The sequence below is a fragment of the Gallinula chloropus genome (genome assembly GCF_964237585.1).
Source record: "Gallinula chloropus genome assembly, chromosome: 12".
Classification (NCBI taxonomy): domain Eukaryota; kingdom Metazoa; phylum Chordata; class Aves; order Gruiformes; family Rallidae; genus Gallinula; species Gallinula chloropus.
Window position 1 is genome coordinate 4,366,212 of NC_140097.1, and position 23,977 is coordinate 4,390,188.

At 42.1% G+C, this 23,977-nt stretch overlaps 1 protein-coding gene across 1 annotated transcript in view; it reads left to right on the forward strand.

Annotated features, from left to right (window-relative positions):
* Positions 1-23,977, forward strand: part of RYBP (RING1 and YY1 binding protein) — a gene marked incomplete at both ends in the record, with an annotated part of 40,464 nt that overhangs the window by 13,097 nt on the left and 3,390 nt on the right. Inside the window, 2 exons of the mRNA XM_084269715.1 lie at positions 22,503-22,679; positions 22,794-22,892. Of these exons, the coding sequence (XP_084125841.1) occupies positions 22,503-22,679; positions 22,794-22,892 (276 nt within the window). The remainder of the gene's footprint in view (positions 1-22,502; positions 22,680-22,793; positions 22,893-23,977) is intronic.

Here is a 23,977-nt window from a genome sequence, read left to right on the forward strand (position 1 = left end):
TCATCCTGGAGCCTCTGAAGTTTGAACAGGGGCTGAGACTGATAAAGCTTTGGATCTGGTTTTTGGGATTTTTTTTTAAAGTGACATAGATGGTGACAAAACATTGTTTTAAAGCAGTAAGAAACAACATACCCAGAAAGTTCTATATATTCAGCAGATTTTGTGGAACTGTAGTTCTTGATGTCTCATCAGTCTAAAGTTTATTGTTTCTACTGCCAACTGTATAAAATTCTTGGGTTTGTTAGTGTATGAATATGCTAGTCCTTGTATACCTATGTGCTCACTTGGATCACAAAAATTGCATTGCTTTCCTGTGGAGTTGTATCCATGCCTTTGCTCCTGTAGCCAGCAGATTATTAGTTGGTGAGATGGGTCGGTTATCAGTGCCATGCTGCTTTTTTTCCCTGCTCTGGGTCAGAGAGTTATTGTTAGCAGGTTTTAAAGTAAGGCTCCTCTTGGAAGAATTTGTGACTGGAGGCAGAAAAGAGTTTTCTTACCAGTTTTGAACTACTGGGACTATTGTGCTTTTTTGAAACCCTATTCATTGCTTTATGAAACTTCTACGAGTAGATCTTGAATCATGCATAGCCTGAAGAATAATCTGGGGGTAGGGAGACAAATAATTTAGTTGGGCTGTTCTACTGTGTAGTTTTATCATGTTGAGTGTATGGAAAGGACTGATTTTATTTAGTGTTTTACTGTAGCTGTTCTCCAAGTCTTAAGCTGAGTGTTTATCTTAGTAAAATTTATTGTGGTGTTAAGCAAGACGTGCAAATGTGTTTTGACTTAAGCTGTTAGTTTGTGAAGAAAAAAGTTGCAGATCTCTCACCTCTCCAATGTTTGGTAATTATGCTGACTGAAACCTCATGGAGCAGAATCTTTACAAGGGAAACAACATCCTATTGGAAGGGAAAAACTTTGTGATTAATGTTTATGGATAGCTAATAACTATTTTTATATTTCATTAGATCTATGAAAAAAACACTTCCTTAGTGGTTGTTAGAAGAGATAGCAAAATTTTGAGTAATTCAGGAGCATTGTTTTAATTAAATCTATGTTGATACTCTCCTAAAAATCACTTTTGACATCCAGCTCTTAGGCTAAAATTAAGGTAAAACCTAGCTTTTTATACTCCAGGAAAATATGCTCTTGTGCTCAAAGCATGCAGCAGAAGCAACCCCATGAAAATCAATTAGAATAATAGAGTACAGCCATTGCAAAATATCATTACAATAGTTAAGTAATTATCCCACTGCATGACTTAGCAAGAGGGATAAATAATGCATGTAGAATTGTGTTGGAGCTTGCAAGGGAAGATTCATGCTGGCAAAGTGGATGGGAAGGGCGCAGGCAGAGCATGCGTCTGAGGAGGAGAGGAGGGGGTCTGCTGGGTCGGGTAGCTGCTGACTGAACCCTTTCGGTGCCAGTGGTGATGAAGATGCAAGAGAGACCAAATGTTCTCTTTTCTTAGGGTTTAAAGAGGGCCTTGGGAAAGGAATCTTCCTTGGCTGTGTTAGCACAGCTTGACTCCAGGTGCTTCTCGGGGCTGCCCGGCTGGAAGGTGGGTGTTGGGCATTGGGGTGTGAGCACAGCCAGCCCGTGGGGGAGTCACCTTTTGGAGTGGTGGAGCAGGCACCCCGTGGCATCCAACTGTGCTGCTGGAATGCTGGAAAACCCTGAGATGGCACCTCATCGGGGTGCTGATTCCAGAGGCTCGCTGCCCCACCTGCCCTGCTGCTCTTGGCTTCTCTGTAATTCACCCACACTCAGTGTTCTGCTGCTCTATATCTGCACTGCTCCTTGTCTGCTGTTCCTTGGGCTGAGAGTGCTACTTTAGTGCATTAACACAAGGCTTGGCATCCCATGGGCAGTGCATCCCAGCCTCTGACTGAGCTCTGAGCCTGGTCAGCAGGAATATTGGCTGTTTTTTCAGCAGACAGATGAGGGGTTTGATTTTTCTTCCTCTTGGCTAGGACTGAATACTCTGAATCTGTCAGTTGCTGTCAAGAGGATTGTACTTTGGATTAGTGAGCTACTGGAAGCAGTTTGAATCATTGCAGTTAAACGCACGCTGAACAGCAGTGTAATTAATAGTTATATAATGTCATCAACAAGCTTAGGAAACTAAAATGTAACTTGGAAAGAAATACAGCCCCATGCAATCCCTGTGTGGCCTGAAGACTGCCATGCGTTTAAAGGATGATGTGCTTCTTCCTGGGAATGTTGTGGTCAGGGCAGGTTTGTTGCTGCTGTGTCAGGTCCATCACAAGATGTGTGGAAGCACCTTGTGCACCCTTCCCTGTCTTTTTCTCTATCTTTACCATTAGGACAGGGTCAAACAAGGAACCCTGCTCACTTTGGGCTTGTTGGAGTTATTCTTTGCTTCTGTGATTGCAGAAATCTTCACTTGCTGTGTAATTACGAATACTGCATAAAACAACCCTTCAGCCTTTGAGAATAACATGCATTTTTGTTCTGGGGTCTCTGAACAAAAATTTTGAGAAAATTGTGCAATACTAGTGCTGTATAACAGAAAGCTAAACCTCTGCCAGCCCTTTACCATGTGTGCCTTTAGAGAAGGCGAAGTAGTTAGTGAAATTTCCAAAGTAGCTGCTGTTCTGTGACAAGCTCAAACCTGCCTGGAAAAGTTGTGTATTTCAGCAAGGCAGCAGAGGAGGCTCTGCCTGAGACCTTCCATCTTAGAGGGATCAAACTGGGGGTGTGATGCTTTCAAGTTGTTTGTGTTGACTTCTGTCAACCCACAGAAATAGTGTTCAGAATTCTGGGCTGTTGCTGTAATTCTGGATGGGTTTATTAAAAGGTTAATTGTTGGTTCCTTGATTGACTGGATGCTCCAGTTATCCTAAACCCTTACACCCTACTCCAACATGGAGAAATGTTTCTTTCTCTTAGTTGAAAAAAGGAGAGTTATCCTGGTATATGACTTGGTATTTCTGTTTCTGAAAAAGTACTTTATCAAGCATATTGATTGGTGATTAATTAGTAATTCTCATGTCTGAAAAGAGCTACTTTATATTAAAATGTGATACTGCTGCTAAGCAAATTTAAGATGGTCTGCCCTCCAGTTTTCTATCTACATTGCTTCCCTGAGAGTCAGTTTGCTCAATATTCATTGCCATTGACCTTGGATAATTAAGAAAAAAGTCTGCTGTTCCGAGGAGATAAATGCAGCTTATGTGTGGAACGTGGCTGATTAGCTTGGTTGTGAAAGTGTAATTTCATGTCTGGAGTTCCTGGCAGGATGGATGCTGCCTTTGCAAACTCTGGGTCCCTCATCTGTGCTTTGAGATACCCAGTTGGTGACAATCTCCCAGGACTTTGAGCTCTGAAATTTGCAGTGGACCTTTACAATTTTCAGTGAAAATGAGTTACAACTGTTACAGGCATCTTTTACTTACTGAATCACTTCTTCACTTTCAGCCTATTTCCAGTGCAAATACAAGGCTGCAGTTGTGCACCAGGAGGAGATGGGGGTTGAGGATCCCAACTAGTGTGGTGGCTGTAGCAGGGGTTGGTGCATGAGGACCTTCCTCTCCAAGAGCAGGGTCAGTGTTGGCTGTCAAGAGCTGGAGCATGCCAGGACCACCAGCACTGTGGGACCTGAGTGGAGATTAGTGAAGCACCAGTGAGGAGGAAAGGCTCAGTCAGGAAAAAAAAAGGAACAAAATTTTTCAGGCCTGTAAAACTCATTTGTCAGAATTTGAAGGTAAGGGACTGGTGGACACTGAGGTCTGTTTCCCAGATCTCTTGCTCTCTTACTATTCCCTTTGCTGCCACTTGTATTTCCTTCCTTTCTTCTGTGTTTGGTCTCTCTGAGTTACTAAAAGTATGTGCTTGTTTGCAGTGTGAGTGCTGTTTTTGAAACATCTCCTCCATGATGATAGCTCAGTTGTGTGGTATTCTGGTGGGCTTTTCTCTTAGGGTATGTTTTGCACATGAGATGCTATCCTACTCTGTGTGTATATATGTAGATATATTTGTTTATATCACATATATATGCATAAATTTGTATAGCTTAGGGCTGTAAGTGATCCAAACCAAAGCCCAGCTTTGTAGGTGTGACTGCATCCATACTGTTCTGTGTTGGGTTTTTTGGTGGGTAGTTGATTTTTTTGGGGGGGGTTTTTTGGGTGGGTTTTTTTGTTTCTTTGTTATTTTAGCTTCTTGAGAGACAGTACTGCAGTGGTAAGTTGTGTGTTTTGCCAGTTTGTCTTGTTAATGTGCAGTGAGACACTGTTCCTGATGGGATCTTTGGGCACTGATGCGATGTCAGTAATTATCAGGAAGATTTGGGATGGCACACAGATTTTACAGACTCCTTGCTTTTGAAGCCAAATCTGCAGCCTTGAAAAATCTTCAGGACTTTGTAATCTTTCCCCCTACAAGGGTATTATTTATTTGGGAAATTGCATAATACTTATTATGCAAGCAGTTTCTGTGTAAAGTGTATTCTAGAAAAAGGTGTGTTTTATTTTTTACGAATTCGTCCAGCAAGTGGCACAAAACAAACCCCCACAGCTGAAATGTTTTAATGGAGGGAGGTTTTAATGAAGGTCGCCTTTTGTTTAGAACAGAAGTATTGCAGGGCTGAACACAGCTCCAACAAACATTCACACCTGTTTCCACAAAGAAATTCAATTCCCACCATGCATCCTAATCTGAGAATTGGTGACTGAGTGGACAGACGGCCTTGTGGATAAAATCAACATAGCTCTATTGAATTGAAATACGTTTTAACTGGAGTATTTCTAGTAAACATCTTACATGAAATCTATCTATACCTTATTTTACAATGTCTTATTTAAGAATTTCATGCTTACATTAAATTCTAGGTCCTTTTTCACATGTCTGTGCATGTCCTGCAAGAAACTAATTCTCCCTTTTCTTCAGCAGGCTGGTGCATGGTCTTGTTTTTAAGCTTCCCTGAGAATCTGGCTTTAAAAATGCAGGAGTTGATACAGCAGAGTATTGCTGGGGTTGTAGGATGCTGAAACTTTCCCCCTCTTCATATGTTCTACGTGTGCAGGCAGCACTGGTGAGACTTGGACTCCACAGTGTTAAAATAAGCGTAGTTGCTTCCCAGCATCAGGACCCTTACAGGTTGTACATTCAGGCTTTAGCTGCATGCCTTGAATAAATCTGTTTGGTTGAGAAAGGGTTGTTTCATACCTGAGTAGAAGAGTTACTCACTTGAACAAAAGAAACTTGAAATGAAGCTGTTAGCTGTCACAGCTGATGACTTTTCCCATGCGTTGCTGCTGGCTGAGAGTGTTTTAAACTCACGTTCGAGGTATGAGAAGACCTGTACGTCTTATCTGCACCTCTCTAAGTAAGGAAAGCAGTCATTCAATTACTCTCTGTAATTAGCCTACTTCATTGGGTAGGCAGGTTATTTACAGGCTCTTGTGCTGTCTCTTGCTTTTCTGGAAGTGTTTTACCTACCAGCCTCCGGCTGCTGCCAGCATTGGGATGATCCTTATGCACTCAGACCTGTGTAATGGGCAGGCTGCTCTAGAAAGTTGTGATAAGGGGGGAAGTTTACACAAGTATGAAAATCAGTCCAGCTGATGTAAAAGTATCTCAGCCAGTTTGAAAGAATTTGAGAGATGCTGTGATGGCAATAACGTGTGAAGTATTTAGAATAACTGGGCTAGCTTTGCATGCTTGCCCTGATGCAGGCTTGCAAATCTCAGGGTCTATTTTTTTTAAAAAATGGTTTAGACTAAGCTTATGTTTGTATAGAAGTTGCTGAACTTAAAACAGCAGACCATCATGACCCTAGTGCTACTGTTGCTGCAGCTTTCTGTAAAACACAGTTACTGCTATTGCAGCACCCAAAAGGCTTACTCATCACTGAGCACCTGTAACCTAGGTAAGTTGTTTGTGTGCCTGTTACACATTGTGCAGGGTGTGTGCATATGGGATTAAAATAGTTTAACTGCACAGAGAACTTTGCTGGTGTGTAGAATTCTGAAAAAAACCTTGGACTCTGCTGTGAGAATGATTTTTCTCCTCTGAATAGAGCAGAAGGGGAATAAATTACCTGAAGGTCTTGCTGCTATTAAAAAAAGCCAAAGAAATATGGAAGAGCATTTTGTTGATGGAACCTGTCTTAGAAAAGTGGTGGATGAGCGTGCCTGTGGAGCTGCTGTGGTGGTTTTATTTGTGCTTGAAGCAGTGAAGAGCTAATTTGTGGAAGGCCTGGGTCCTGGTTTTGCAGGGGGCACTCTGCGTGGGCATGCTTTGTCAGCTTGTTAATGGGCCAGCTTCATTAGACTTGATTCAAGGTTCTTTTTATAAGCTTATTGGGTATTTTATGTCACTACTTGTCAGTCATGGAAATAGCCTTTAAACCAACATTTTTTAAAGTTAGAAATCAACTTTTTTCTTAAACACCTTTTCGTGACTTCTTTTGTCAAATACTTCAGACATGTTGGTTTTGGTAAAATTTGTTTTAGCTCTTTCTGTGAAGACCTTTACTCAAGAGGAATGGAGCAGGGAGCGGGGTGTGGGGGACTGTTGGTGCACTACAGTTCAGGCTGAAGGTGTATCCACACAGTGAATGCATGCATGGCTGTAGAAAAATTCCTGATGATGCTGAAGGCAGAGTGGTGCAGGATCTGAATGTCCTGCTAGTGTGATTCCTGTCTCAGTCCCTGTTTCTGTGTCCCAAACCATCGAGTCCCTGCTGGTTTTTACCCTTGATCCTCATTTTCCAGTATAAAACACAACCATGAACGTGGATACAGTCTTCTGAGAGTGTCAGGTCTGCTCAGCCCACCAGTGTGACCGCTGTGGCCACAACAACTAGCATCAGTGGGAACACATGCTCACACTGTGAAGTCCTGTCCTGATGTGAGGTGTGTTAAATCCCAGCACTGCTGCCATTAGCCATGTTACAGTATTACAGGTACCACCCAGTTCCATGTACACTGCACTCACATCCCCTTTTTTTGGTGGGTAGGTGTACCTGAGGTTAGGAGAATGATAGACCCAGATTTGCACCTTAATGCAAGCACACCATACCCAAAGGAAGTAGAGCAAGACTGTGTGCTCTGGGAAAGCACTGGCTTTCCATGAAAAAACTGTGGAAGAGCTCTCCTGTTGATGTCAAAATGAGCATACTTGTTTGCAAAGGAGGTTGGGTATCCAGGTTTCCTGCCACAAGCATGTTTTTAAGAGCTTCATGTTACATCCTCAGTAAGTCAGTCTTTTGCTTGTGTTAGGTAGAAGTGATTCAACGTGAAGTTGGTGGAATGGGTATCACTGAGACTGAACTTCAGAGTAGGGTGGGTCATTGGACACACTGCTGAAGTGCATTTGACCATAAGCAGAAAGGGCTGACACTTCCTAAGTTGGACCAGCATCTCCTGGAAATGTCTGCAGCCTCCAGGGAAGGAGCAGACTTCTCTTCCAACTTGCTGTGCCGGTGGTTTTCTAACAGTGTTCAAATAGCACTTAAAGTACATTGAGTTTAGGCTGTGTAACTCGTTGGCTTTTCCCTCTTCAGCTTCACTACCTCCTTTCAGCTTCATGTGGCAGTTTTAAATTTTATTTTATTTTTATTTCAAGTGAGATCTGAGGTTACTTCTTAACTTTTCCTTTGGAAAAGAACCGAAGCTCCTTCCAAGTTCAGAAGGATGTAGATACCTGTGTTTTGAAGAGCAGCGGGGAGCGGCTGTCAGGGGCGAGGACTGCTTGTTGGTTTTGGATGAAGCTGCTTGCCCCACACTGCCCTGGCTGCCACTGGGAGAGGAAAGAAGCTGAATAAACAGGGAAACTGTGAATAAACAGCAACAAAACCAAACCTAGCCCCTGCCTCAGGGCGTGGGCTTGAGTCTGTGAAGCAGCTGTTTCAAAATCAGGCTTTCTTTTGTTAAAAGGAGACACAAAATAAAAGCTCTTTTGCTTTTGTCTTTGTGCCATAGTGATAATTTCCATGTGTTTTTCTGTGGCATTTAATTACTTTCAGTTTCTCGTGAGGAATCTTACTCAAAAAGTGAGCAGTTGTGTTATTGCAGCATTAAAAGGGGTTGCATCAACCTTTTTTACCTTGCATACCCCTAGGTTCTCTAGTAGAAGTGACTATTTTCAGGTAGTGAACTTAAGCCTACGTGTTTTTCTCAGTTGCCACTTGGTCTTTAAAGGTATTGAATTGAGTTTTGGAGTTTCAGGTCAAGCTGCCAGTACTCATGACCTTCCTCACTGCTGTTCACTCTGAGCACTGGGGTTGCTGCTGTGCCATGGTATCGACTGCGGTTGGTTTTGTGGCTGTGTCGAGAGCTAGCAAGGGGCAACAGGAAGGTTTGAAGAGCTGGTGGCAGGAGCAGGCAGGGCTGTCTCATGTGGGCAGCACACGTGGACGGGGAAGTTTGATGATGGTTTGAATCCTGGCACTTGCTGCTGCTGCAAGTCATGTCAGAGGTTCTGAAAAGAGACTACGGTGAGCAAATATTTTCTGTGTTTTCCTCTAGATGGCTTGTATGAGTGTAATTGCTCAAAGCTACCCTAGCCCAGTAAGCCTTTGGTCTTTCACTCCCCAGTTTTGGTGCAGAGCAAGGGTGCGAGCTCCTTAGGAAGTGGTTGCTCAACTCAGTCCCTGCTGTTTCCCCGCAATGCGTTTGAGTAAATCAAGGTTCTGTTTTTAGCTTGCTTTAACTTGGAAATTCTGGTGATAAGCAATTAGCTGCACAAATCCAGGAAGCAATTAGAGGGGTGAGCAATGTAAAGTAGTAGAATGTCACTGAATCAGTTGTGCAAATCTCTAGAAGCAAGTAATTTCTCTAACCTGGTAAATATTTATCATCAGTGTAATACAGTCCTGGGGCTCAGAAAAACTTCATTACTTTTCTTCTCCTGTAGTCACTCAGGCAAGTTGCTCTTTGTCACAATTTCCCCATAGTGTCTTGATAAAATAAACACAAGACTGAGGTGGCCAGGTATTGGGATGCTGAGAGCTGGATGATGGGCTTGAACCAGAAACAAACCTGATGCATCTGGACTGCGTACTAGTGCTTTTCAAGGCTCTATTTTAGTTTTTCTTTTGCTGTTTGCTATTATAAAGTAATTACTTTGTGTTCATTAGCAGCAAAATTGTTTTATTAATATGTTGTCTAAAAAATCCCTATATTTTATTACATATTTTGCTTGTCTCTGCTCACATGCCAATTCACAAGCCCCGGTCTGTGATCTGATAGCAGAAACTCTTGTGTGTATGGGCAGCCTGTGGTGTCTGAAGAGGTCGTAGAGGACATGCCATGTGCTGTGCCTGAGCTTTCTTTTGTAAATGGTTGTATGGAGGAAGTGAAACTTAACCATGTTTTGCGTATTCTTTTCCTTCGTTTCCAAGCCAGATCTCTGCTGGCTTCTGTACTTCATTGATTTACAAACCAGTTTCACTTTCATTACGCTTTTTAGTTATATGTGACGTTAAATTTGCATTTAGCTGATGCTTGCACCTTGTGTGGTATTCCCTTTTGTAAGGGAATAAATTCTTACATCCTGTAAGAATTTACAGTGGGATTTACAGGGTTGATGTATTGCTTCACACTTGAAAATCTCTCGCTGTGTCTTAGAAAAATACCCAAGCCTCATTTCTTTCAGCCCTGACTAAATGTTGGGCATAGGTAGGTAGTTTATGGGCAGCCTCAGATTGGTAAGTGACAACTGACTTGGTCACAGATAATTTTTGAGCCCCTCTCTCTGAATTTTCACTGTTGTGTTGTTAGCAGAAATTGGGCTTACGTGGGTGTGGGGGTGGTGAAGTTACTCAAATCCAGTATCTTTATGTGCAGGCTTTGAGTCACTGTAAGACAGCGATGAGGCAACGGCGGATGTTTTGTGGAGGAAAGCCCTGTGTTGACTCTCCAGCCTTTGGTTAAAGGATTGTGCTGAATGCTGTTGCTCTTACTGTTCATATTTGCCTCTTGGAAAGCAAGCTATGGCAAGCACCCAGACACTCGCTCCTGTATCCCTTTCTCTACCAGTGCTGCGCAGTGTAGTAGCTGGAAGTTTTGGGAGCCGTTGGCCGTTGCTATGTGGACGCCGTTGGGTCCTGCTTCTCCCCGAGACTCTCCAGATGACATAGTGCATTAGGCTGACAAACCCACACGTGTTGCAGGTCAGGCAGGCTGCCAAGCGCTCAGCCAGCGGGGAGAAAAAGGCATTAGGAATCCCAATAATCCGCACATCAGTCTCCCTGCGCTGCTTGGTCAGTGGAGACCGAGCGAGTGAGCTGTGGAGAGATTGTGGGTATTAAGTGGGATGGGTAATGAAAGGCTGTGCTGGCGCTGATGTGAGACTCTTTAAATGGAAAATGACTTTAAATGATGGTGCCAGGGTGGTTGGAGTGATTTGCAGCTGGCACAGGTTCACAGTGTAACTGGTAGTTTTCAGCAAGACTAACCGCTTCTTTAGGATGGAGCTCTAGAATTGTTTTGAAGAATTAGGGGGGAAGTGGGGAGAATAATCCACTTCTAACTGAATTTGCTTGCTCTCCTTGGGGCTTGTACCAGGATTATAGCATTCAGGACTTCGGTTGTGTGTCTGTGTGTGCACAAATAAACTCAAGCCATTTGAGCATATGCAAAACTGCAAAATAGCAGTCCTCAGGATGACAGCAGTGTTAGCACACTCAAGAGTAGAGACAAAATGCTATTTGAGGTCCAGCATTACCTTACCTAAGAACTTCCTTTAAAAATGATAGTTTTGTCTGGACAAGTCGTTACCTCTGTTATCTGCAGATCAGAAGGTGACTGGCCAAGGACTTGGAAAAATTTCTGTTGTTTTAATTAATTATTCAGAGCTTTCTGTTCTGTAGGATCATGCTCAATTTGAGTTTTGTTTACAAAGGCAGTTGGGTTTCCCTGTCCTATAGCATGCTAACCACATAGATAACTCACCCTGGTATGCCAGGAACCAACAGTTTACTAAGCAGGTTTCTAAGGCTTTCTAGTTAATGGGAGGAAGCGCTTCCACACTGAGTATTGTTGTATTGTTTCCTGGCCAGTTCTGAAACCATCTGGGTCAATTCCACATGTCCAGGAGTAACAGTTCTGAAAGCAAGTTTCTGTGCTCTCAAGGCTGTCTTGTTTCCACAGTGCTTGAACAGCAGCTATCGATGACAGCCCAGTGCCTGACATCTCTGGCTTTCCTGGGCAGCAGGCTGTGTGTGTGGGATCACTGTGTTATGCTGCCTGGATGGAGCAGGACACCCTAAAATGTCACTTGTACATCGGTGCTAAGCTCTTCAGTTGTGTTCAGAGGGCACGGTGGGTGGGAAGGAGCTCCTCTGAGCACACAGTGGCGTTTGAAGATGCATGTCTGCCTGCCTCATCATCCTTCAGAGTGTCTCTTATTTCTTACGTTTAGAAAAGCAAACTGATTGATGAAACCATTGGCAGTGACGATTTTACCTCAAATTGTGTCAAGACAGAGATATGAAGGATTAAGTGGGGTGCCACTTACAGGTCCCAGCTCCCCATCCTGCTTCTAGGTGCTGGGTTGCTTCCCAGGGAGCAGCATCCACTCTACATCGCAGCAGCCCCAATGTCTCTTAAACCATAGAGCTGCTGCAGGCTGGAGCTTTGTCTGCAAAGCTGCATTCCTGGCTGTTGAAGGCCTCTTGAACTGCCCCTTTCATATGAAAGGAAATCATATAATTTGTTTTATGTATTTAATTAATACAAAGGAGGTTTAGTTGCTAGAAAAAACCAGTTTCTCTTATGTAGTTTTTTGGCATGGGTTTGGGGAGGGGTTTTTCCCCAGTGGCATCCCTAGAGATTTAAGGCCTATTGAGACTATTCAGCATCTGTTGTAGAAATGGATGTTTCTCGTGTTGCTGTGCTGTGAACTTAGCCTGGTTGGTAGATGGTAGAGAAGCCTGAAGTGCAGAGTGTTCTGGTGTCATGTAAGCACATGAAACTTTACTCTGAGTAACTAGCCCACCCCTGCATTGCCATGGGATTCTGAAGGAGTCACTCTGTAGAAATGTTAGTGGTTTTTAAGGAAAGCTATTGGTCCTTCTCCATCCACAGTTTATCTGCATCATTTCTCAGAGTATTATGTAATTTGAGCATTATGCTCAAGTGTCTGGAAACCCTGTATTTTGTAGCTCTTGCTAGTGACCATTGCTCATGGGCTTGCAGGCTGTTTCCGTCCTGTCAGTGCTGATTTTACTACAAGATTTGAAAGGGTGACAACGATTGCACAGAAAAGTTAGTCTCTGTGTCTCTGCACTAGATCTGATTTTAAAACTTCAGGTCTACTTTTAAAAATTTCAGTCTCTAAGTTTATAGACATTGACTTTGATTCAAAGTTACAATTTACTGTCTGTTTGCTAATAAGTTACTGAGTTGGGCATGTGTTGTCCAGACACGAATTCTGGACCAATGATACTTGTGTGCAGCTTCAAAACCTTAAAAGCTCAGTCAATTCAAGCTCTACAACAGGTGGTGCTTCAGAGTCCATGTTTAGATATTGGTTATTCTTGAAAACATCGATTAGAACTTACTAAATTTTCTCTTAAAGGTGTCTTCGGGAATGATACTTTACATATGATACCATGTTATTAGGCATCATGTGTCGATGTGTAAGCACATGTGGAGATGCTTGAGCATGTTAAAAGAGATAATGCTCTTAGAATTCATCTACCTGTAAGGCAGTTGTATGGGTTTTTCTTTACTTAACCCAACAACACACTTTTGAGAAGGATGCTTTTGGAAATGTATTTAGCTTTTTAGTTTTAGTACAACCTTTGAGGGAGTGGATCAACTTCAGAATTTAGCTGACGAAGTGGGAGTCTTAAGTATCCCAAGACTTGGAGGTAGGTGCTCCTAGATGGGACAGGTCAAGGTAGATTACAGAATGGTGTATACATAACAATTACCATTACTCCTCAAGATTTCAGCATCTAACACAAAAATATGTGTATTAGCAGCAGTGGTAAAGCACTCTCATAACATCAAATCTGGTATTTGTAGTTTTATTTTCAGTTAAAGTTGCTAAACCAATTATTTTCCTCAGACTTTTGTTCTTTTAATTTATAGCCAGGACTATAGCTTTGGGGAATCTACATGTTAAATTTTCATCAGACTCATGTACACCCTCATGCTGTGAACTGCACCTTGGTTCCTCAACAGGACGTTGTGAGCCTGTTTGCTTTCCTTGGGGTTATACACAACTCAATAAGTAGTCACAGAGGAAGAAGTATTTAAGTAATTGGCATTGTTGTAGATCTGAGTAGTTCATTATACACATCTTGGTTGCTGCCAGCTTTATGAATCGTTTTCAAATTTTTGCTAGTGAGAACAGCTTATTTTTGACAAGTGAGTAAAATGGCCTTAGGTTCAGCATCATTCTGGTGGTGGTAGGCAAGGGAATTTTGTGCTGACATCAGTGAATTTTCCCTAACAATTCTGTACACCCTTGTAAATCATGGGTCATTTGGTATTTCACAGTAAGGTGTATCTGTAGGTGAAGGCAGCTGCACAACCAACTGCACCATTTTGGTCTACAACCTGATGAAGTACTGATTGGAATTTTCAGTGATGGGTTAATCTGAAGCTCAGAGTGGATCAGTGAACAGGTCAATAGACCGATGGGGATGGTTGCAGTGAGCTTCTTGAAATGAAGCTTGTGCATATGTCTAAAATTATTGGTGACCAAACACATTTGCATCTTTAAAAAAACAATGTAAAAAAGTGTTAATCTCAAAGCCATCTCTTCAAGTTCCAGCTTGGTGCAATCTCCACATTTACAGCTGCATCTCATTTCATGAACTCTCACTTGTGGATTTTGTGTATATTAGCAGAATTTTTTCTACTGCTGTAGAACATCTTCCCTACAAATGCTGTAAATGAGTAGGAAGCAACGTGTTTTTCTGAATGCTTAGCCATGGACCTGCTACTGGTGGAAAGCAAAGGCTTAAGCGGAGAGCAAGAAGGGAGGTGGTAAAGTTGTTCTTGTTCAGCTGGAATTTAGGGTGATGTTGCAATTGGCAATTTATTGTATTTCAATCTATTGAATACTGCAAATTTTGGTTTAAGTAGAGGTGTATTGTGTTCTTTTTATCTTAATTTCTGATCCATCTTTTAAAATGTGCTCTTAAAAAAAGCTTACAATTCTTTCATGTAAAACAATGGAGCAAGAAAACATCTGAAAAAACTGATTCTGACCTTCCACTTGTGCCTTGGGTTTTATATATAGTCGTGAATCAGACATAGCTTTATAGTATTTGTAAGCACAATGAAGCTGTGATCACTTGGACAGTTCTGCTTCCCCATCAGACAGGACAAAACGTGCTTCAAATGTGGTAAACTTGGTATTTTGGTTAATTCTTCACTAATTTTGCATTTATTTACAAGTGTGTTGATCTGCTTACCTAAGGAACCTTAGTAATGAAAGCAGAAAAAGCTAAGACTTTTTTCCATGCTAGTCCTTAAAAGCTGTTCTGTTGTGAGGGGAGCCATGCAGTTGGCACCACATAGTCGGCAGGGACAGGCAAGGGGGCTGCACCTCTGGAGCTCCAGGGACAGAGAGCAGCTGGGAGCAGTTGCCATCATCTGAGTGGGTCTCTGCCAGGGATCCAGGCTGGGCAGAGAAAGCAGCCTGAGCATTGGCTGGGCAGCTTTTGCTGGCACTTGGAAGTTGCTGCAGATGAGAAATGAAATTATCTCCTGTTGCAGCTTAGGTGCTGCAGATGAGAGGATGGATGAGACCTCCAGTGTCGCCTGAGTTTCCAGGCAGGCTCTTAGTCTAAAAGGAGAAGCAGAGTGATGTTTCTTCCAAAAGTTCAGTGTGACTTCTGTTTTGCTTCCTGCAGATGTAGTAAGTTCATTTTTTATGGAAGTAGTTGTTACATAAATCTCAGTAACTGATACTCAGCATTGTTATGCACCATCACCATGCTTTGGTATCAAAGCAGCCTGAAGAACAACTTGTGGTTTTAACTTTTCCTTTTACCATCGTGTGATTGCAAATTAAATAGCTGCAAAATGGGAGAGTTCTTGCTCTTTAGGAGTGAAGTTTTGCAGAAGACTTTGTTGGGATGGCTCTTTGTTCTCCAGACTGTACAGCAGCTTTTGTTTGCTACTGCTGTTTTACACTACTTGGTGTCATGAACTGTCCCAGAGGTGTATCAGAATAAACCTGTAGCCCCAAATGTGTACCATACAATGTTAGGCATCACTTCCTGAGTTATTTTTATAGGGTTGTGTGGTAGAGAAGCACAAAGACACAGAGCAGTAAGGTAAGCAGAGTCTGTGAGACTGGGTGGAGAAGACCCAAGCTTATGATCAATCTCAGGCTTGGTACTTAACAAAACCAAGTAAGAAAGAAGCTTTGTTCAATTTCCATGTAATTGCAAAAATACAAAGGATGGTGCTTCTCCACTGATAGCTTTCCAACAAATTCCAAGGCATCTCCTGTGCTCCACCTTGGGCTCCTTTATTTGCTGGTGGCTCACCAGTTCCTAAGTCCAGCTGTGCAAGGAGCACTATTTAAGATGTTTCTTATGTAATATGATAGGGGGTGAATGGTCCCAATTTGCTTTCATTTGTGGTAGTGCCTACAAATGATATTTGCAGTTTCCATTTCTTACTATATTAGAATGGGTGTTTGGAGAAGTTCTGTGACTGCTCAGCTTAGAGGTGGCAAAATTCTGGTCAAACTGCTTCCAAAAATTTCTTATGCCCCGGACTTCAGACTATGTTGTAATGGGATTGTATGAAATAATGCATATTTAAAAAAAAAACAACCCTGTGGAAGTATTGAGAAACCTGCTAGGCTATGCTGTGGAGCAGTTGTACTGAAGTAGTTTCACAGATCAATTCTGGAACTCTCTTAGTACTTTGCAATTTTTAGCATATTTTTGCTTAAAATCAGAAATGTGAACTGCAGAATCTGTGCAGTGGCAGCTCTGGGAGTAGAAGTTTACATACTTTGATTTGTAAATATGCTGTAATAATTGAAAATAAGCAATGCTGAGGCTCCTGTAACAACTTAGAACTGAGTATTCTTTTTACAGGCATCATTTAAAGAGCTTCAGGTACCCTGTAAGGGCATGGAGTCAGTGACTAGCTGGTTTTCAGCAAGTAGCAATGCCTGTTGTATTGGGTAAAGGGAGGTGGCAGCTTGCATTTAATTTAATAACTTCTCTATTCTTAATTTAACAAAGAAAGTGGGGGGTATTGAAGAAACCCTAAAAAGCAAGGGAGCTGGCAGCTTTGTGAGGTGACTAAATATTAGCTATTGCTCATGATTTTGAACTATTTACAGCTTGAACCTCTGGTGGACATAAAGTTTAAAAAACTCTTCTGACATCTAAGAGCTGAAGGCTTGTCGTGGTCCAGGATAGTTATCTCAAGGCTGAGGCTCCTTTTTCTCTGCGCTGCCTATTCTTGGCTCTTCCAGGGAAATGAGAGACAGTGGGCTTGGATGGGCAAGGAGGATGTTGAACACTTTGTCAGAAGCTTTCTGGAGGTGGCTGTACACTGTGCAATGTACTTAGTTTATTCTGTGGTGAGCAATATTTTAAATCAGGTGAAGCTGTTGTTTTCTCCCTGATTTTTTTTTCCAAAATACTCAGACTTAATACTCAGGTCTTTCAAAGACATTGCTGTTCCCTTCTGTGTAAAGTTAGTAGCTGTTCTCTTTAGCTGAAAGATACCCCTGTCCTGCTGAAAGATACCCCTGTCCTGCTGATGGTGCTGTGAAAAAGCAAAACTTGCAGCCCAGAAGTGGCTGTGCCTTAGATAAACTTCATTTTTTTAACATCTTTGAAATAAACACCAATGTGATAATGCTGTATTTTTAAGGAAAATTCTGTTCTTTCAACAAAGTATTGTTCAATCAATTTCTTGCTGTATGTCCTTCTAGTTGCCTTTTATTGTTGCCTTGTGGTATTCTGTTACGTGGAGAATTTAACCAGATAAATGTGTTCAACTTCCACACTGCTTTGCAGTTGTACACTAAGGACAATTTGTCTATTCATCCTGTTTCTTGTTGCTAAAAAGGACTGTGTGGTCATTACAAATATGCATGCAAGAATTGACTGCTCACCACCACATCATGTTTATGGCTTCATTTCTCCAAAGCTCTGGTTCTTCTGGATGTGAAATTCGTCTAAGGAGATGTTGGGTTTTGTAATGTGCTCACGAGTTAGTTTCTAACCTTGCTTTGACAGTATTGCTTATTGTGTTATTGTTCTGGCACTAACTTTTATAAACACTCAGCTATTTTTAGCCTTGTTTTTTTGTTTTTCATTGAGCAAAGATATATTCATGCATGACAAGGATTATTAATGTAACGTGCACTTCACACAGCACAGCATATAAAACACGGTTTTTCCCTCAAAGAAACGGTGAGCTGTGCAGAGGTCTGCCAGTATCACTGCTTGCATCAAAGCCAGAACAGCATGAAATTATCCAAATCCTCGGTACTTCACGTTACATGAGGCTTTTGACTCTGAAATCCCACTTGATGCCACTTTCATTCTTCTGATAACATAGTTGTGGGGAAGTAAGAGCAATCGTAATTAGAGCCACGTTTCTGGGGATTGCCGAGTCCCTCAAGGTCTCTGTGGGTATAAAGCCAGCCACTGGCTCTGCTCCGCAGTGTCTGCAGGAGGCAGGTGGCTTGCCTTTTCTCAAGGCAGCAAGACCAAAGAAATCCCAGACAGATTCAGAAATTAGGGTGACATGAAAAATACAGTAGGAATTATCCTCCTGTATCCCTGTAGAGATCCTGGCCTGAGTAAAACTACCATGTGTTGGGTGTGCGATGTGGTTTGCGCCGCTGCTCCTGAGCCCAACTGCTGAGGTTAGGAGTGGAGCAGCAAAATTCCTGGGCATCAGTGCTTTGGATTTGTCCAAGGACAGGTTTTAACAGGGAGCTTTGAAATACAGAAGAAAAACAGGTGATGAAGTACCAAGAGATACTTTCCCAAACCTTTCAAGGTTCTTTAAGTACATCTGATTTTCTGTTTTCAGGAGCACAGTAGCACAGGCAGTGAACCCTTCATGGAAGGTCTTGCTTTTATTCCAAATGCCATGAGCCAAACATCCCAGTGCCACTTAATATGACAGTCTCAGGATATAGTATTTGCAGTCATAACATTTCTGTGTGGGTCTGTTATTAAAAGGGAACAAACACTCTTTGTGTGCATCACTTACGATACTTGATGGTAAAGACCTAACTGCTAAACCCATGCTTGGAATAGATAAATGTATTTTGGCTTTTTTGTGCAAAGATCATGAGTTGCTGTGCAAATTTCTGCTCCAGTGATTTAACCTACAGTTTAACTAATGGGCAACAATTTATTTGGCTGAACATAACTTGGAAAGCATGGTTCAATTTAGTTTAATTTCTCTTAGCTTTGGAGAGGGAGAAGATAATCCTTGTTCATTTGTCACACCAGGGTTGCATCTTGATGGTTGAGTCTTTAGCCAGGCTGTTGCTTAAATTAGGGGAAAATTGTTGAAGCATAACTCTACCTTGCTGCTCAGGTTGAAGGATGCCTGTTTCTGATGGTTGTGCTGAAAAAGTGGTTTGTCTGTTGGCATTATCCATTGGTGTGTGTCATTACTTAAAACACAAAGCTGGCTTCTCCATTTGTGACATGAGTCAAGTGGAGTTTCTTCTAGCAGGACTTGGGCAAGTAAGACCTGGTGGCCTGCAAGAGGAGGGCACAGCACCATGGCTCAGCATCCAGAGGCTGTGACCCGAGTGTAATGCTCGTTGCTGCATCTCCCCAAGTAACCTTTCTGGACGCTGGAGCTTGTTTGCTCTGGTTTGTGTATAATGTTATTGAGCAGAAGGTTTCGACTAATAAGGTACTTGTTCCTTATGTGTGGGTGCTGGTTAGAAAGCTTGGGAAGAGTCTGAGTTGGGTGTTGATTTTTGTCACTTAGATGTATCCTTTGTTTATATGAATTGTTGTAATGTTACAGAATGTAAGCTTATGAGTGGATTTGAAGTAAAAATGGCTTAACACTTTCTGGGCTGTACTAGAAAAATTTTGGAAGGGGTTGCAAGTTTCTGTTCAGGTTATTCAGCTTGAATGATAATGTTTAAAAAAATCCATTTTGGGGTTTACACATTGTCTGTGGAGGTTGTGAAAAGAGAACAAAATGAATGGAACTAAGTTAAGGGCAGGGAGACTCAGACACATGGTAGTTTTAGAAAATGGAAAAAGGGATCCTTATGTTCTTAGGACTGTGGTGGAAGCCAGAGTGTGTTAAATCACCATAGCCCAAGTGGGAATGGGGCTTGTTTCTCTGTACTGAAGTGGTTTGGTTTTGGGGGTATTTTTTTGCCTGCTGTGTTCAGTTCTGACAGGGAAGATGACTAGTATCCACTGCAAAGTATTACTGAATTGGTGCTTTTCCTTATTTCTGGAAGGCAATGCAAGCAACCTGTGCTTGGGGAAGAATCTGCAGTGCTCCTGAGGAGGGTGGCCGCTTTGGCAAGCAGCATGATGGGGGTATGGCACGGGTGTCTGTGGGGGCAGGAACAGTGTCTTTGGGGGAGGGAGCTCAGTGCTAGATTAGATGTGCTTTAGCCCATCAAATGTGGTGGTTTTTGTAAGCAGGGAAACTTGGAGCAGGTTTTGGATATTGCAGCTACATTTCTCAATTGTGGTTGTTATGCTTGTAGTTTGCTGTGGTTAAAAATGCGCTGCTCAACTTGCTTTGGTTGGCTTTGTAAAGGGCTTGTAACCAGTGTATACTGGCTGTAGTAGCAGCGTGGGCCTTATTTGAGGGATTTTATTACTCCTATTATTAGTAGTATTAGTGTGCCAGTTGCTTAACGTGACTGGTTTCTAACCTTCCCAAGCTTGCTGCCAGTGTGAGTGAAACAGACAAATTAGGAACTGGAAAGCTATGTACTGGAATAATATTTTTTTTAAAAATTACAATAAATGTGTTCTGTTAGTATCTTGAAACATACTCTGTGTTGGCCAAAGTCTCAGCAGCCTTCTGCTCCTCCCTTGTGGCAGGGCAAACTCCATGGGCAGGGCTTGCCCCCCCCCTGCCTGCAGGCTCCCAGCCTGCTGCCTGCTCTCCTCACTTTCAGTTGGGGCTTTGCCCTTACCACCAGCGAGCCTTTGGGGTGTGTAAGAAGGAATATGGAAATCAGAGTTTGGGAGAACCTGTGCTAGTTATGTGTCTGGCCAGACAATGCTGATAAAGGCAGTGTGCCATCGCAGGCACGGGTAAGGAGCAGGAGAGCGTGGGGCAAAGTCTCTCCTCATGAGCACTTCAAGGCTTATCTTGTTTTGATTCCAGCCTTCTCTAGGGAAATGCAGTGTGACTTATTTGTGTATTTGTTTTTATTTGAGTTCAGGTGAAATTCCAATTTTAAAAACTTAAATCTTCATTCAAGCAGTGGAGTAAAGTACAGCTTGGAAATACCATCCTGAGCAGCCAGAGCAATGCAAAACACACGAACTCTGAAGGTGCTTTCAGATTCTTGGATTGGGATTTCCCATGAATGGCTTGGGTTTCTGACTTGGCTGGTGTGTCAACAGCAAAGAACTGTAACTCAGGGCAGAAGTGGCAGCTTCAAGCAGTGAGGTTAATCATGTATAATCAAGTAGGGAGATGGTATCTGCCCTCTCTTTGAAGATCTCTTGATACGTTATCTTTTTTGTTTTGAGTAGGCGGTTAGCAGGTTGCTTTTGACACAAACTACTGTTACCAGCTTTTTGTGTGGTTGCATCAATGTGAAAATCTTTTCCATGTAACCCAAGACACTCTTCTTACATGTTTATTCTTAGTCATACAGACAGAAATTGCTGTATATGGGATTTTAAATGCAAGGATGCTAAATGTCGTGACTGTTCCGTGGAACAGGTAACTTCTTGATCTGATCTCCAAAACGTTTCAGCATCATAATTAGTTAAGGCTGAAGACCAGATCATCTTTATTCACTCAATGTATGCAGATTGTAGCATAAAATTACAGTTTCCATGTTGGGGTGTAAAATCCAAATGCCAGTGGTATTGAGACAGGAGAGGGGCCTGATCGCAATCTGCTATGTCGACTTTGCAATATGTAAAGTGAAGTGATATTTGGATGTATCTGGCTTCAGTAAGATATCTTACAACAAGAGCTGTGAGAGGCTTGCTAGATACTTGGGTTTTCCTGTAAGAGGGAGCAGAACTTTTCTGGGTGTTCCGTTGTCAGTGTCATCTCTAAATGCACATTACGTGTGAGTAATTAGTGGTCTGTACATTTATGGATATTTTTTTAATCATATGAAACCACTAACTTTTTAAAGTCTCTTTAGATGTTTGTAGTAAAAACTGGGTGCAGGTACAGAGCTCTGCAGCAGAAACCCTGGCGTTCTTGTGTTCCTGTTGTAGACTTAACTGCATACTGCTTTTGTTGGTGACCTGTTGTAGGCTGATGGATGCAGAAAATTTGAATTGTGTATTTATGACCAATACAACAGCTATGGACAAGCATGAGCAATGGTTGCAATTAGTATTCAGCTCATAACAGGTGACTAATTGAGCTGATAACCTGGTTTTCTCCCTTCCCCCCACCAAGCTGTGACACAGGGAGCATAGATCTTTCTGGTATGTTGTAGGGGTTGAGTTGATCACGTATAATCAGAGTATTTAGAGTATAAACTGCTTTGTGATATGCCAGCTCAGGAGGGAGAGGCTTTGAATTGTTGAGGTGAGAGGAGATGAGTGGATGAGGGATGCAGGAGGGACAAAGGTACATGGTACACACATAGGACTATGTAAGGACTGGTAACCATAGCATTGGTTACATGCAAAGCTATTTTTTTTGTGTAAATCATAATTTAACGTGGATCTAGCCTTTGAAAGACAGTTTGTTTGTGTATTTTGTCTGAGCAGCACTGGGCACTGCAGACAATTGTGTGAAGATGGTGTGTCGGAGGCTGGCACGGCTGTTCCCCCGTGGAAGCATGAATGCCTGCTTGTCTCCTGTGCTCCTGCCAGTGAGCTTCGGTCCCAGGCCTCGGGACAGTGTCATCTCAGTTACCTTCTCTTGTTCTTTGTTATTTGTGCAGGCTTGCTGCTTCAGGGATCCAGAAGCTTGTTTGAAAACTTAAATGGAAAGATAGGAAGGAGATGATGTTTATCAGGAAACTTACTTCTATCGCTCTCTCTTCATTCTCTTGAAGTGTAGCCACAGTGTGTGGCTGGCAACTTCTGCCACCCCAATATTGGCTGTGATTTCATGACATGGATGGAAGAAAGGGAGCATTATACTTCCAAATGTTAGATGAGGCTAAAAACTGGTGAAACAGCAGTTTGAAGAATTTATTTTAAAATGCCTATCTTGTTTGGTAGCAGCAGTAGAACTTCACTTTAAACAAGGACATCCATTTGGTTGTTTTTCAGTGGAGTGCTCTTCCCTGGTTGCTGAAATAAATCTTTATTCTGCTTTTGGTGAAGTTGTTTTTGCTGTGTAAAACTGACCAAAGACTCTTTATTGTCATTACAGAAAACCTAGAATAAACTCCCAGTTGGTGGCACAACAAGTTGCCCAGCAATATGCAACCCCACCACCTCCTAAGAAGGAGAAGAAGGAGAAAGTGGAAAAACAAGACAAAGAAAAACCTGACAAAGAGAAGGAAATTAGTCCAAGTGTCACAAAGAAGAACGCTAACAAGAAGACTAAGTAAGTTCGAAGGATGCAGCGTTAAATGTGGAGTGATTTCAGTAGCCCTGTGCATTGATTAATTGTGCTGTTAATCTAACATGATCCTCTCCCTCTTCCCTCCAATTCTTACAGACCAAAGTCAGATATTGTGAAAGATCCTCCTAGCGAAGCGAACAGCATACAGTCTGGCAATACTACAACAAAGACCAGTGACTCAAATCACACTTCAAGGTAACTTTATTCTAAAGTTGAGTTCTCAGTGTCTGTGTTATATAACAGACACAGGGGTTTTTTTGATGGATTGACGGAGTACTTCCTAACTCATAGGGTCTGCCAGTGTTAGCACGGCAAGACCATCAGTGGTTAGGAGCCTTCTCTGTGTATAAGCACTCAGACGCTTTCCTGGAGAGGACAAATTCAAGCATTGGAAATATTTGCTCTGTTGTCCACTAAGCTTTTTTTGTTGCTCTGCTAAAATAATTTTCTCAATTGGGCAGTAACACGTTTGGCCATAAAAAACCCCAGCCAAACAACAGCAGAGGAAGAAAATTAACCAGCAGCCATACTTTATCAAATTCTTATCATCACCTGATAGCAGTAACAAAGGTTACTTTCTTTCTTTCTTATCTGTAGTTCAGTCCCTGTAATTGTCAAGATAATTTTCCAAGTATATGGGAATTAAAAGACTGCATGACCATATTTGCTGGAGTCTTGCTATCAAGAAAAGGCGTGAACGTTTGGTTTCATGCTGTGGGTTTCGTAGGAATTGCTGTCTGTGGAGAGAGGCTTACTCCTAGTCTTGTCTGTACTGATAGTCCACGCTTGTTTTCTTTAGGTGGTGCCTTGTGCTCTGTTTCTTAAATCAAAAATTCAGCATCAAAGTACAGTTTTTATATCATGGAACTTAGAGCTACAAGAGGCAGATTTCAACTGGGCAAGCTGCCTACGTGGGCTACATAAGAATTGCATCTCTCTTTAAAATACCTATTGCAGAACATCTTTGTAGTGAAGCCCCCTGTACTGAAACAGTGTTAGTTGGCTGCAGACAGCTGTGTAGCACATGAGAAACATGGTTTGCACTGCTGTTAGCCTTAAGATGGGTGAGACGACTGTGGAAAGCTGTTGTCTTGGAAGTTTTTTGAATAATAACTTGGAAACATTTAATAAGAGTGAATATTGTTTGCACAGTAATTCACTTGAACATAGTGAGGGCTTCCTGAGTATTGCTGTGCCAGACAACTTGAGCTGTTTGTGGGGACCGCTGTTAATTCTTTCTTTCTCAGCCCCCCAAAGGTCTAAGTCTCCATTCCTGATTT